The following is a 15,281-nucleotide window of genomic DNA, read 5'->3' on the forward strand; positions in this document are numbered from 1 at the left end:
ATATGATACAAACTGTACAACTTTAAAAGCAGAAAAGGCACATACAATATGTTTAACATAGAGAAGAATCTTGCAAAATATGCACTGTGTAGGATAGGGCTGGGGCCAATAAAAAATATCATATCAAATTGCAGTAAAATTCATATTGATAACGATAATAAGATCAGGACATTTTTGCTCGATATTAATCCTAATAGCCAATCACAGCGCAGAAATATGCAACAACAGGAATCTATAATTGTGTTGATAATAGAGATTTAATAGAGATTTACTGGAATTTTTGGTTGCCGAAAATTATCAGCTGAAAATAGATCATGCAATTGTTTAGCACGCTTGTTTCACTTTCCCGCCAGCAGTTTACTTTCCTGACAGAAGTTTACAACTGGATTTACAACTTGTATAGAAATATATATCGATATTGTTCAGTATAGAGAAAGAGAGAATTTTGGGTTTGTTGCCATTTCAGCTTCTTTGTTTATGTCATGGCAAAAAAAAAAAAACAGACCAGGTTTACACCATTTTAGAAATACCACTGTTCTATAGTTATAAAAAATATTCTAACAATTAAAAGTCACCAACAGCAATAAATTCGTTCAGTACAGAAATTAACTATCGGCATTTTTGCCATATCACCCAGCCCTAGTGTAGGGTCCTTCTACAACATATAAAACATCTGTAACACTTACAAACTTTCTAACTTGTCTTGAAAAAGCTGTTAGTAAATGGTTAAGAGGTTGTCAGAGACATTAAACATCATTCCATTGTGTGAGAAAACACACAGCGTAGTTGTGTTTATTCTCACTCTTGCAAACTATTGTAACTCTAAAAAATTAGGTTTTAAAGTTCAGGTTTTTGAAAGTCACACCATTATTTTCACTATCATTGATTTTGTGTAAAGGGTAAATGCACATGTATAGTGTTTGTAGTGTTTGGTCTATAAGCATGTGCAAGTACTTAATAACTAACAACAGTGGCAGATTACAGGACTGTATGTTAAGGTGCACAAGAAAAAACTGAGTGTAAGAATCATACACTTTTTTTTGGCTGATTGTCTGCAATTAACCTCAAAAGAACTTTTGTCGAGGCTACCAGTGCGATGAAAACTTAATGACTGACCTAAAAAAACAGACATCCCAGCAGCACACCAGTGTACTCCAAAACAATCCTAAAATTCACTCGAGTGTGGGTTTACACTACAAGTTTATGACTGTGCTTCTGGAAAGCTTTGCATACAGGCGGCAATACTTTCAAAATGATCCCCTTCACACAAGGGGCCAGGCCAGTAGTTAAAACTCTTCACAAAGAACCTCTTCACATCTTCACACGTGTCCTGTGTTTAACCATTGTTGTTTTGGTTTTCAGGTATTTTGCGTTTGCCTATAAACTGTAACAAAACTGTGCATAATGTCACTATTTTTTTTTTTTTTTTTTAGCTGGCATCCAGCTCTCTGCAACTCTCACATGGTCGCCAACTGAAGCCAAGCAGGGCTGTGCCCGGTCAGTACCTGGATGGGAGACCACATGGGAAAGCTAGGTTGCTGCTGGAAGAGGTGTTAGTGAGGCCAACAGGGAGCGCTCAACCTGTGGTCTGTGTGGGTCCTAATGCCCCAGTATATTGATGGGCACTCTATACTGCTCAGTGAGCGCTGTTGTTCGGATGGGACGTTAAACCGAGGTCCTGACTCTCTGTGGGATTTTAAAAATTCGAAAGGGATTTAACCCCAGTATCCAGGCCAAATTTCTCACTGGCCTAATCCTCCCCATGTCATAATTGGCTTCATCACTCTGTCTCCTATCCACCAATCAGCTGGTGTGTGGTGTGTGGTGTGAGGTCTGGCGCAATAAGGCTGCCGTCAGATCATCCAGGTGGATGCTGCACACTGGTGGTGGATGAGGGGATCCCCCTGCATTGTGGAAAGCGCTTTCAGTGTCTAGAAAAGTACTATTTAAATGTAAGGAATTATTATTATTATTTTACAAATTGGTGTTTTGGATGTTTGCACAGCAACGATAGACGGATAATTTCCATTACATTGCACATCAAAACTAGCTTTCAAACATTTCAATTTTAGGCCCCCAAAATATTTAAACTTTAAAATTTAAACACACATTCACAAAAGCATTTTTTAGATATAATAAAATAATGTGCAAAGAAATTTTTGATTCGTCTATAGATAGTTTGTGTTAAGTTCATAGTTTGACCCTAACATTAACATTACATTATAATATAACATAACATATTAAATTGGGTCATATTTGAATGACATTTTAATAACTGTTGGCAATTTTTGTTTAACTGGTTGATGTATTGATTGTACGTTGAGTTAATGAGTTAATGCAGTGAGCACAGCTCTAGTTTAATAAAACAACACTCTGCAACATTCATTCATTCATTTTCCTTTGACTTAAATCACTTTATTCATCAGGAGTTGCCACAGCGGAATCAACAGCCAACTTATCCAGCATTTGTTTTACACAGCGGATGCCCTTCCAGCTGCAACCCAGTACTGGGAAACACCCATACACTACGGCCAATTTAGATTATTCAGTTCACCTGTACCGAATCGAAACCCAAGCGAACACAGGGAGAACATGCACACAAAAATGCCAACAGGATCCAAACACGCAACCTTCTAGTTGTGAAGTGACAGTGCTAACCACTGTGACACCGTGTCAACCTGACTTTGCATCAACAGAAGACTATTTTTAATTAGTTTACGGCTAATTTTCTTTCTTTACCCTGATTATATTTTGTACAGATGTCAGTAGTTAACATTCATCCTGATCACCTAATAAGGAAGATAAAACCCTGGTCAAAGAAGTTTTTCCTTTTTTTGTGGCACACAAGTGTTTTTGGAGCTTTTGTGTGATTACAGTTTAACCACTGAAGTCACCTGAAATGCTTTTGGCTCCTTTTTTGGACTTTGTCTTTGAACAACTTGTGACCAACCGTCGCTGTCTATGAGCTGAGTAGAGCTGCACGATTTGACATATATATATATATATATATATATATATATATATATATATATATATATATATATATATATATATATATATGTGTGTGTGATTTGAAAACTGCTATTTGGGAAGAATTTACTCATTTAGAATGATTGGGATGATTCTGTAGGGAAGTGAATCGTGCATAAAATTTAATAAACAAATTACAAGCAAATACAAAAAAAGCTAAGATAAAAGTGAAATAAACCGTGTTTTATGGTTTTCAGGGCCGTCAAATAGTATTCAGATACAGAACTTGAGTAATCAAATGTAAAACAACACTGCAAAAATCGTGACTGTATAAATAATCCAATAATTCAAAATTGATTTGCCATTGTGTTCACGTGCTCAACAGAAATGACTGTGATTGGTCGTGAAGGTCATCAGTTCACCACACTCACCGCTCTTTACTGAGTGTAACCACAAATACAGAGACACTGGAGTGTTTTAAAGCAATGAAGATCAGCTGATCTGTTTATAAAGCCATGAAGATCAGTCAATTCACCAGCAGATCACTTGTCTGTCAGCTTATAAACAGATCAGCTGATCTTTGTGGTTTTAAGGGTGCTTTCACACTAGCACTTTTGGTCAAGACCTGCGTTCGTTTGACATCAGAGTACGGTACGTTCAGCTTGTGTCGACGTGTTTTCAGAACTCGGGGGAGCATTCGTGAACGGTTTGGTTTACTCAAACTCTGGTACGGTTCACTTCTGGTATGAATCCAATCGTAACAAATAACGGAAGTGAACCGCCAACTGTACAACATGTCAGGCTCAATAGTTTAAATAAATCATTGACTTCTGATGTCCTCATTAGTTCAGATTTCTTTACAACACATAAAAAATACATTAAAGAGAACTTTATATACCTAAGGAACGGTATAACAGAACATTTTAGGGGTATTAAAACCTTGACTTTTCTAAACCGCGGTAAACCTTGAAACAGGTTATCGTCCCATGCCTATAACAGAATTTACATTTATTGATAAAAACTAATCCTTAAAGAACAGCCAAAATGCAGAAAAAAAGCTTTATAATTTTATCTTAAAAGTAAAATGATGCCGTGTGAATAGCCTCTTAAAAAATATACACATTTTAAAAAGCATGTGGACATGCCAAGCAAGCAAAATATTTTGATGACTCATCCTGCACTACACAAATTGTCATCCAATCATATTTCATCTTTAATTATAACGCCCCTCCCCCAATGCCACCTAATAACCAGCAAGCAGCAATTGTATGACTTAAAACATACTGGCTTCTTAAAATATAAATAAGTGGCAAGGCCTTTGATATATCCGAGCAAAGCTTCCTGTGAGAAAAAGTCAATACAGGAAACAAAACCGTGCTCGTTAATCAACTTTGATGGGTCTTCAAGTGAAACACTGAGAGCCAGTAATAAAGCTGCACACTTGTGTCATGATTTTGTTCATATCTGTGCAAACGCAGCATGCAAAAGGGGTACAGAAAAGGGAAATATGAGACAAATACTTCATTTAGCACATGCAGAGGACACAGGAAGCGTAGCTGAGCAGCCTGGGGCTATTCTCAAGGGAAACACAGAGGCTCTGCAATCACCATAGAGTGCCATTTGTTGTCTGTCACCCTGGAAACCACAATCAAAATGGCAATCACAGCATTATGCTGTAGGCTTTTACTCATAACACTCATAGAAAATCTCAGAATTGTGAAAATTGCCTCCTTTCCCAGTTAAATTCAATCTAAATCCTTCTCAAAAACATCAATGTCACATTTCTGCTCTCCAGCTTATTCATTTTCAGTGGTTCAGCAGGGACAAAAAGCATGTGCTTTGCTCAATCATGGACTGGTGCATGAGCACATGCTTTTTTTACACAAAGGCATAAGGATGCTCCATGTGGTTCCAGAAGAGGCTACAATACAATGTCTTTGCCTATTAGGAAAGCCAGGACCACCTGAATGGCAGCTTTTCTTTGATGCAAACCCTTATTTTATATCATAACCAATGCTTATTTCAGTATTTAAATGCACGAGGTTTCTACAGCTGACTATGCGATGTGTAAGACAGATGTTGAAGCTGTGCTGGTGTAATTGCCTGAAGGCACTAGACGTTATGCCTCAGCAGTCTGGCACGTGTTTTAATAAGAATTACAAACGCCGTTTAGATAAAGGGGGGAAAATTATTAAGTAATACATGACAGACTTTTATTCATATACGAGGTCATAAACGAGCAGTGCTTTCAAATCTAGTGAGCTGCCTTCCTAGACAGCATACATCCGAATGTGATGTCAAAAATGACCCCTAGATAGGCATCTCACTACATGTTGAGACACAGCCTTAGAGAGAGAGAGAGAGAGAGAGAGAGAGAGAGAGAGAGAGAGAGAGAGAGAGAGAGAGAGAGAGAGAGAGAGAGTTACTAACCACAGCAATGGACGTCCTCACCGCCTCGGACACACTTTGTCTGAGCTCTGCTGCCGTCCCAGGTTTGCTTAACCTCTTCGTGAATTTTCGTACTTCGGACATGTTTTATTCCCTCGTTAGTTTGACCGTAATTCCATCAGCGTCCTCATTACAGAAAGCAACATCGCGGCACGCCAATCTGCGCGGCTGACAGAGGTGCGGATGCAGGCGTGTGGGGCGGGGCCTCATGGACCAAGCGCTAGCCCCGCCCACTTGTGGTTGCCTGATATCCAAAAATCCCTGCTTTAGGGTTAATCATTGAAAATGTTTAAGATTTGTGCACTTTGATTTAGGAAAAAGTTAGGATATATACATTTTTTAATACATATGTATATAATTATCTTAAATTATGTGAAAAGTTTATAGTGAAGAGTGTGTTGTGGTCTCATTTGCAGCCACTTAAATCCAAAGGTACTACAAATGAGACTCGAGAAGCATAAGGATTAGAGTGCCCGAGTCCCTACATAACAAAATGTCATTCATCACGCATACTATGATATAACTTAAAACCTGATTGAAAAACTTCATAAATACTGTTAAGCTCCAGAAAGCTTTGCAATTGTGATAAAACAGTTCTCCAAAATCTTAGATAAAAAGGGTAGTTTAGAAATGGGTCTAAAAATGGACAGCACAGATTTTTCCAAATTTGGCTTTTTCAGAGGTTGCACTACAGCATGTTTGAAAATGCACCACACCAGAAACAAGACTCCTATTTACAATGGACAAAATACTAGGGCCAATAATCTTGGTTTGTTTAAAAAAAATTTGATTTGTTTATATATATATATATATATATATATATATATATATATATATATATATATATATATATATATATATATATATATATATATATATATTTACATTTAAGAATTAAGCAAGCTTTCATCAAAGCAACTCACACCTGTGAACACACACTTGGAGCAGCTGATGTGAATTCAGTGTCTTGCTCAAGGGAATCACCTCAGCCGTAGTATAGATGCTGGTGATATATAGGTGAGAGCTGGATATTCAGTCAACACCTACAGTGCCGGGACTTGAACCCGAACCTTTGGATTGCAAGTCCAACTCTCTAATTACAGCCACTCCATAGTAATTGAATATTTTTAATTGATGTTATTTTGAAATTTAGTTACTATTATGTTACAATATGCAGTGCAGTGTGTAGCCTCACAGCAAGAAGCTTGCTGGTTCGAGTCTTGGCTGGGTCAGTTGGCATTTCTGTGTGGAGTTTGCATGTTCTCCCTGAGTTCACGCGGGTTTCCTCCAGGTGCTCCGGCTTCCCCCACAGTCCAAAGACATGTGCTATAGGTGAATTTGGTAAGCTATATTGTCTGTAGTATACGAGTGTAAATGAGAGTGTATGGGTGTTTCCCAGTGATGGGTTGCAGCTGGAAGGGCAGCCGCTGTGTAAAACATATGCTAGATAAGTTTGCGGTTCATTCCGCTGTGGCAACCCCTGATTAATAAAGGGACTAAGCTGAAAATAAAATGAATGAATGAATGTTACATTATTTTTTTACTCATAATAACAGTTTATTTCCAAATTTATTTTAACACATTTAATTAAATTCAATATATTTTTAATTAACCTTTCTCTTTGTTATAGTCAAATTTATTTATCTTTTTGCATTATTTGATGATTGTAATTATTAATTAATCCAATGTCCATGAATTGTTTGATTTACACTATTATGTTGTGATTTACACTAATACACTAATCTTAATCAAGTGTTTATTTTATTTATATTTTATTTTTTTATTGGGGTTGGGGGGTGTCCTACTACATCTTTCAGCAGCAAATCATATTTACAAAATTATCTATTTGTGAATATTATTCATCATAACCATAAATATGATCATATGCTGACACCTTGTGGCCACAATAGGTATAACATTAAACATTAAAGCAATAGTTTACCCTAAAATGAACTTTTACTCACCATTTACTCACCCTCAAGTGGTTCCCAATTTATTTACTTTTCTTCCATTAAACACAAAAGAAGATATTTTGTAGAAACCTTCAATCTTTTTAGAGCTATTTCACTTTGAACTTGAGCAAGTAAAAGATGAGTAAATTATGTCGATTTTAATTTTTGGGGTGATCTCTCCCTTTAATTAAATCAATTTTAAGAAAAAAAAATATATTATAACATTATAAAAAAGCAGCCAAGGGACAATCCGATAGCATGTATGCATTATATTTTTCTTCTGTACAAAAAGCATGCTATATACAAGGTTAGTTAAAGAAATAAAAAAAACTACACATTATTATCTTATATTCATATATACACACATACATACATTTATATTATACAGTACATTCTGTACAGTGCTAGTATGGACCTGACAGCTAGCAGATACACCAGAACGGCTGGGTTTACACCTAAAGCATTAGTTTGATTCAGATGATGAAGAACGATCACAGTTAAATAAAGTCTAAGTTGGCGTGTGCATTTGTTTTGAACATCTCACTGCGTCTTTCAGCTACATTTGGTTTTCAGCAGCTGATGGACTTTCCGACTCAAGCTGGCTCTCCATGGCTTCACTATGCTCTTCATGTTAACAACAGGGCGACCTTTTCTCACATCCTCGTGTCCCACCACAAGATACTCCAATCCTACAGCAAGAGGAAAAACAAAACAAATTAAGAAAAATAATCACAACGGTCCTATTTCACTAAATAGCTTATCTGTATTTGTTGCTCTGTGTTTGCTTTCATTTCAGTTTATTTAGACTGGCTAAAGTATTTGTTTGATTTATGACAAATTATTTAGATTTTTTAACTTTTGAATGTTATTGAGATATTTGATTGAATTATTAAGCTGTTAATAATAACAGTGCAGTAAAGCAGGGGTTTTCAACCTTTTCAACCCTTTAAGAGCCTTCGGTGAGATTTTGTTTGGCCCCAGTACTAAACATGGCCACCAAATGACATTCTGTTTCCATTGATGACCATAGAAGGGCGCCCCCTATGTTTTGAGGAACGTGAACTGTATTTTCTAATACTTTTGATGGTGATTGTAAAATAAACGTAAAACTTAGTAGTACAGGAAGTTTTAATTTGAATTTAGCCTCTAGAAAATATCTAAACAATATTTCATATGCGGATTGCTGTAGCAAAGTAATGCTTTAGGACTCTGAAAGGAGTATTCTTGTTGCACATTAATAAATAACTGTTGGTCATTAATATATATCGCAAATCAGTTACTAGATATAGAAACTGAACACTTTAGGCTTTCAAAGGATACATAATGTGTTATGATTGTTTTATGTTTAGACAACAATATTTCGATTTAAAAATATAACCGTAAATGGTCCCACAGGTTGTAAGGCGACATTAAATGTGCTTTGTGCTATTGCTCTTCCTACATAAAAAAACTGCAGCAAAATATCTATTCGGAAGTGTTATATACATTAGTTTGTCATTATTAGATTTATTTATTTATTAGATAGATATTTAGATATTTTTATTTATTAATTTAATTGCAAAAAAGTGATGTATACTTATTTGTCCTAGTGGTGGGACAGTGATATGCAAATGATTAATACTGTACTACAGTATTAACTAAATTCATTTATACTGTATGCATTCGTAAACATACATTTCTAGCAGAAACGGCTTAACATTGGATGAAGTTATGTTTAATTATTTTATACATTTATTAATTTATTTATTGACTGAGCTGGGGAGCTATAATTAATGAATCTATAATTCATTAAATTATACTGAAAAATATTATTATGAATATATTATAAAATAATATTAAATTAAAATGAAATTCCCAAAACCGCACACAAGAGAGGTGCAAAAAAAACAACAGTATTTTTGCCTATAGCGTCATGCCTTAATGAGTACATGTTGTTTATTGCAATTTGTAAAAACTCTACATTTAAGTTTTCATCATTTTGTGAATATCCACACTCAGTTAGAATAACAAAGTATTTCAGCAAAAACAACTGTTATCAGATTACATCCTTACATTCATTCATATAACTATCTGCTTCCATAGAATCTGTGATTTTGCAGAATTCTGAGAAATAAAATGTCAGATTACCACAGAATTTGCGCTTCATTTGATAATCTCAATCTCTGCTGTCCATTTAACACATCTGACCAGAGTTAAATCCATTCCACAGAATCTCATAAGAAAAATACATGCAGATTCCACATGGGCTTGAACATTTAATATCAAAACCATTTATGTGTATGTGTGTGTGTGTGTGTGTATATGTGTGTTAACCTGGAAAGAGCACGGGGCAGGTGCAGCCTCGAGACATCCAGGACTCGGGATAAAGTGTCCGGCTTCCTCGAGAGAGTCTGAGGCGAGTGTTGTCCCACAATACCTTTAGGATCTTCACATCCACCTCTGCATGAGAGCCTTTATCATGAGCGCCCAACACTCGCACTTTCACTGCTACAAACACATACGCAAACACGCGCACACACTTTTAGTACATGAACTCAACACTGAGGTGAAGTTGGTGCACAGCAAATGTTTTACATGCAACTTCCCTATTGAACAATAACCAAGTATTTTTACGTCATTGTGTACTGTATTTTATGTCAAGTCAAGTCAAGCTTTATTGTCATTCCATTAAATGTGTGGACATACAGAGGAACGAATGTGTAGCTGGGCCATGGTGCTACATAAATTAATCATAAATACAAACACAGGACATAAGAGCTATTTTAATAAAGCTATGCATTACTAACACACAAGATGCTTAACTATACATATAAGACAAGCTACACAAGTCCTTTTACATGTGACTGAACAATGTTGCAAAAGAGGTATTTAAGGTTTAATATAGTGCAAGAGTTATTTATAGTAGAAGCAAGCAGTGCACTAAGATTGTGGCACATTTATAGTAGACATCGTTTTCCTTATTGAGTTCTTGTGAGACGGAGTTTAGATAAAGAGTCAGGTGCATAAGAGAGAAGAGTGATTCTACAGGTGGTCTGTCAAGCCCACTCACCTGAATGAAGCACAATGTTTCCAAGAGACATGGAGCGATTAGGAAAGTGTGTGTTTATTTTGGAAAACATTTACTTCATTACATTGCTAAACAAAATATTGTTCTTCTTTAAAATGAAGTAAAAATATATGTTGAGATCGTGATTATTATAAATTAATTTTTGAAATTCAAATAAATTGGTTCATAAATTGAACTGAACAAATAATGTGCGAGGGCGAGGCAGTGGCCCAGTAGGTAGTGCTGTCGCCTCACAGCAAGAAGGTCGCTGGTTCAAACCTCGGCTCAGTTGGCATGTCTGTGTGGAGTTTGCAAGTTCTCCCTGCCTTTGCGTGGGTTTCCTCCGGGTGCACCGGTGCACCTCGGCTCAGTTGGCATGTCTGTGTGGAGTTTGCATGTTCTCCCTGCCTTCGCGTGGGTTTCCTCCGGGTGCTCCGGTTTCCCCCACAGTCCAAAGACATGCGGTACAGGTGAATTGGGTAGGCTAAATTGTCCGTAGTGTATGAGTGTGTGTGTGGATGTTTCACAGAGATGGGTTACGGCTGGAAGGGCATCCGCTGCATAAAAACTTGCTGGATAAGTTGGCGGTTCATTCCACTGTGGCGACCACAGATTTATAAAGGGGCTAAGCCGACAAGAAAATGAATGAATGAAATAATGTGTGAATTGAAAGATCAAACTGCTTTTGTTCTTGTGATATTCTTAAAACATTTTCTTATAAGTGTATTTTAATGAATTGGGGAAAATATATTTGTAAAATATTTTATTTTAATATTTGTAACTAAAAGATATATTTGGGGCGACGCCTCACAGAAAGAAGGTCGCTAGTTCGAGTCCCGGCAGGATCAGTTGGCATTTCTGTGTGGAGATTGCATGTTCTCCCCGTGTTGGCGTGAGTTTTCTCTGGGTGCTTGATTCCTTTTGGTTTTCCCCACAGTCCAAAGACATATGGTATTTGTGAATTGAATAAACTAAATTGGCTGTAGTGTGTGTGTGTGCGTGTGCGTGTGAATGAGTGTGTATGGATGTTTCCCAGTACTGGGTTGCAGCTAGAAGGGCATCTGTAAAATAGATACTGGATAAGTAGGCGGTTCATTCCGCTGTGGCGAGCCCTGATGAATAAAGGGACTAAACCAAAGGAAAATGAATAAATGAGTAGTGTTACGTTTCACTTATGTTTTGTTGTTTTCTGTTTTGTGTTCTCTTCTTTCTTGCGTTGTGTTTTCTGTCCTGTTCTAGGTGTGCAACCATTAGTTGAAAAAACTGTCAATCACCATCATGACGCAATCAGGAGCTGGTCCGCTGTTCAGCAGGAGCGCTCGACTCACCGCCAAACTCCTCACTTGTGTCGGCCAGCCTGTTAATTTGTGTTTGTATTGTTTTGTTGCTGTTGTTGTTTAGTCTCTCTCAATTAAGTGATCTATTTATTAGATAAGTGTGTGCAGCTCAATTTAGTATTTATTGAGAAGTTGAACGCTCTTTATGAGAATTGGATTATCAGATAAGCTCTTGTTTTGCTAATGGCTAACAGTGTGTACTTTACGAGAAATCTAGTCATTTTGAGTTAGTTTAGTGGGTTGGGGTTTAGTTAGATTGCTTTGTTATATTTATTTCTCTTTTTTTTGGCAACACTCTTGTTTTTTCATTTAATTTGGTTATTTAAAATTACATTCTATATTCCTAATTTCATTGTTTGACATGCTCTGTTAATTAAATACTCAATTATTGTTTCACTTATCTATCGGTTGTTTGTTCTCATTTTCATACAGCACCATTACAGACTCACTGAATCACGTCTCAATGACTCACGTCTCATCCAACTTAATAACTTAAAAAGTAACAATAGATAAAGGAAAATACCCATATATGACGGATTTTGCTGTCACATTTTGTTTAATCATTTTTGCTGTAAACTAGGCAATATGATATATTTATAATTTCATCTCTTTAGGAATGATTAATTATAAGTATAATTGTCATTGTAAAACAAGTTTTGGTAATAAAATGTAATATTTTCGGTCAAAATAAACATCTATTAAGCAGTACCATTTACCTTTAATACTTGCATTCATTTGGAATAAGGCTATATATAGAATCCATAGATTCTCTATTTGTGCTAGACATAGCCTTATTCAATTTAAAGTGGTACAAAGACTTCATCTATCCAATTACGGCCAAGCTGGCACTGATGTATTCATCTGTTGAGCCCATCTGTACAACATGCAAACAGTCCCATGCTAAATTAGCCCTTATGTTTGGGTTATATCCCAGATTATATGTTTTTTGGTCAAGTCTTGCTCCAGAATATTTTGTAAAGATGTTTGTGCAAATCCCTTAACTGCTATCTTTGGTCTATTGTATATGTATTGAATATGAAAATAACAATTTGTCAAGAAGTGAATTAGACTGCATCGCCTTCTCTTTGGGCAAGATGTCTGATTTTAAGCAAGTGGAAGCAATAATTTTCCCCTTCTTTTAACAGTGGACCAATGATGTGTTGCATTTCCTTAGTTTGGAAAAAATAAGACTTAGTTTAATTGGTCTCGAGTCCAAGTTCACTGTCATGTGGCTTCCTTTCATAAATTACTTCCTAAGCCAAATGTAATTGTAAGTGGACAAAATGATGCTGATGCTGTCAGGTTTTGCTTGTATTCTACTGATGCTATTTTCTTTGTTTTGTCTTTGTTGATATGTACACAATATAAACACACACACCCTTGATGAGTCATTAAAACTAGACAAACACATCAGTTGGGTTATTGGCTCCAGTTTTTATCAACTCCGCTTGCTGTCTAAAGTCAAACATTTCTTAAATCCCACCACACTAGAAATGGCTGTCCACACTTTTATGTTGTAAGAGTTCAGAGGGGACAGATCTTTCTCGGTAGTGGATCCTTGATTATGGATCAATTTGCCCCTTGAGATTAGAATGGCTCCATCTCTATCTATTTTTAAGTCACTCCTAAAAACGTACCTATTTAGCTTGGCTTTTTAATATTATTTTAATAGTCCTTACTACTGCTACCTTTTTTATTTTTTCAGTCATTTGTCTTGTCTTACTTTTATGTTTTTATATTCAGTCTTTTAATTTTACTTTGTCTTATGTACAGCACTTTGGTCAGTTTTGTGACTGTTTTTTAACTTGAACAATGTTAAAGCACTATGTTTGTATGTATGTCATATTGTTAGTTATGTTAATTAGTGACTGTATGACATTTTTACTTTCTTGACTATGTAAATAAATATAAAAGGAAAAAAATACTTATGCAGATCAAAACAAAACAAAAATCACCTACTTTAATAGTTTGACTCCAGTAAAATTGAGGAGGAAGACTTAAAACTTTTACTGGCGTAATATTTTACTAGGATATCTGTGCTTTTACTCAAGTGCTTAATTTGTGTTTTCCAGCACTGAACTTACCATAAGCATATTTGGCATTGCAGAAGACTTTGCTGTTCCCGAGAGCTTGCTGTTTGCAAATGCATTTGTCTATCAAGAAAAGGAAAAACGCAGCAATTAAAGAACTGGCTGCCGGTTTCATTCTGTTGCTACGACAAACTTAGAAACAGGCATGACTTTACAAGAGCACATGACTTCAGCCCAGACAAACAATAAACTTTTCATGGGGGAACAAGACTGTGGTGTTTTATCAGCTTTAAGATTTCGCTGAATACCTGGATGACTGAGGGCGGAGAACAGCTCTTCTGTCCGAAACAGATGATTTTCTGCTGTGCTGTTGTCATCTGACTCAGACCTAGAAAATAACCACACACAAACACACAGCATGGTTATATGTTCAGTTGAAGTCAGAATTATTAGCCCCCCTGTTTATTTTTTTCAACACATTTCTAAACACAATAGTTTTAATAACTCATTTCTAATAACTGATTTCTTTTATCTTTGCCATGATGACAGTAAATATTATTTTACTGGATATTTTTCAAGACACTTCTATACAGCTTAAAGTGACATTTAAAAGCTTAACTTGGTTGATTAGGTTAACTAAGCAGTTTAGGGTAATTAGGCAAGTTACTGTATAACGATGGTTTGTTTTGTAGACTGTTCTGCGAAAACAATATAGCTTAAAGGGGCTAATAATTTTGTCCTTAAAATGGTGTTTAAAATATTTAAAATTGCTTCTATTTAAGCCAAAATAAAGCAAATAAGACTTTCTTCAGAAGAAAAAATACTTTCAGACATACTGTAAAAATTTCCTTGCTCTGTTAAACATCATTGGGGAAATATTTAAAAAATAAAAATAAAATCAAAGGGGGGGCTAATAATTCTGACTTCAACTTTATGTCTGTACATATATATATACAAACTTGAATTTATAGTGGTGGTGTTTGACATTTTCGGTAATGTTAGTTTGTGTAATACATGCTTCAGCTAATCAAATTTATGTATTTATTTATTATTGTATACATGTTTATCATTTATTAAGAAAACATAATTAAGTGTTCAGTGTTTTGAGGGATGTATGGGCTAGTATATTCTGACCTACTGTACAATCACCTGTGATTAGCCATTTCAGAGGTTGCTGCAGGTAAAACTATAAAATCTATGCATCCAATTTTACTTTACTTTAGGCTATATGTAGACACAATAATGGTATGAACAAATGTGTATTTATGTATTATATACATACATTATATATTATATATCATTCAAGATACAGATCAGACAAAACTATTTCTCACTTTTAAAGGACTGACATCTTATTCTGACTTTGATTTTTTAACGCAATCGAAATGAATAAATTATTAAATTGTAATCAGAATTATTAAACTCCCTTTTAATTTTTAATTTTTTTTAATATTTCCCAAATTATGTTTAACAGAGCAAGAAAACTTTCACAGTATGT

The 15,281-nt window shown here is 35.6% G+C and overlaps 2 protein-coding genes across 6 annotated transcripts in view; both read right to left on the reverse strand.

Moving 5' to 3' along the window:
- The window catches only part of dock11 (dedicator of cytokinesis 11), a 152,593-nt gene extending 146,990 nt beyond the window's left edge, over positions 1 to 5,603 (reverse strand). For 4 of the 5 annotated variants that reach the window (XR_012382568.1, XR_012382567.1, XM_073907182.1 and 1 more), the window contains exon 1: positions 5,401 to 5,603. Coding sequence is in view for 3 of the 5 variants with exons in the window: in XM_073907182.1 (XP_073763283.1) it covers positions 5,401 to 5,502 (102 nt within the window). In the remaining 2 variants the exon portion in view is untranslated. The remainder of the gene's footprint in view (positions 1 to 5,400) is intronic. The other variant, NM_001202493.1, reaches the window with a different exon arrangement.
- Positions 5,604 to 7,723: 2,120 nt separating this feature from the next.
- Positions 7,724 to 15,281, reverse strand: part of ntn4 (netrin 4) — a 33,076-nt gene continuing 25,518 nt past the window's right edge. The window contains exons 7-10 of the mRNA NM_001430983.1: positions 14,092 to 14,171; positions 13,838 to 13,906; positions 9,684 to 9,857; positions 7,724 to 8,059 (exon numbers count right to left, since the gene is read on the reverse strand). Coding sequence (NP_001417912.1) covers positions 7,923 to 8,059; positions 9,684 to 9,857; positions 13,838 to 13,906; positions 14,092 to 14,171 — 460 coding nt within the window. The 3' untranslated portion in view covers positions 7,724 to 7,922. The remainder of the gene's footprint in view (positions 8,060 to 9,683; positions 9,858 to 13,837; positions 13,907 to 14,091; positions 14,172 to 15,281) is intronic.

Source organism: Danio rerio, chromosome 7 (assembly GCF_049306965.1).
Source record: "Danio rerio strain Tuebingen ecotype United States chromosome 7, GRCz12tu, whole genome shotgun sequence".
NCBI lineage: Eukaryota > Metazoa > Chordata > Actinopteri > Cypriniformes > Danionidae > Danio > Danio rerio.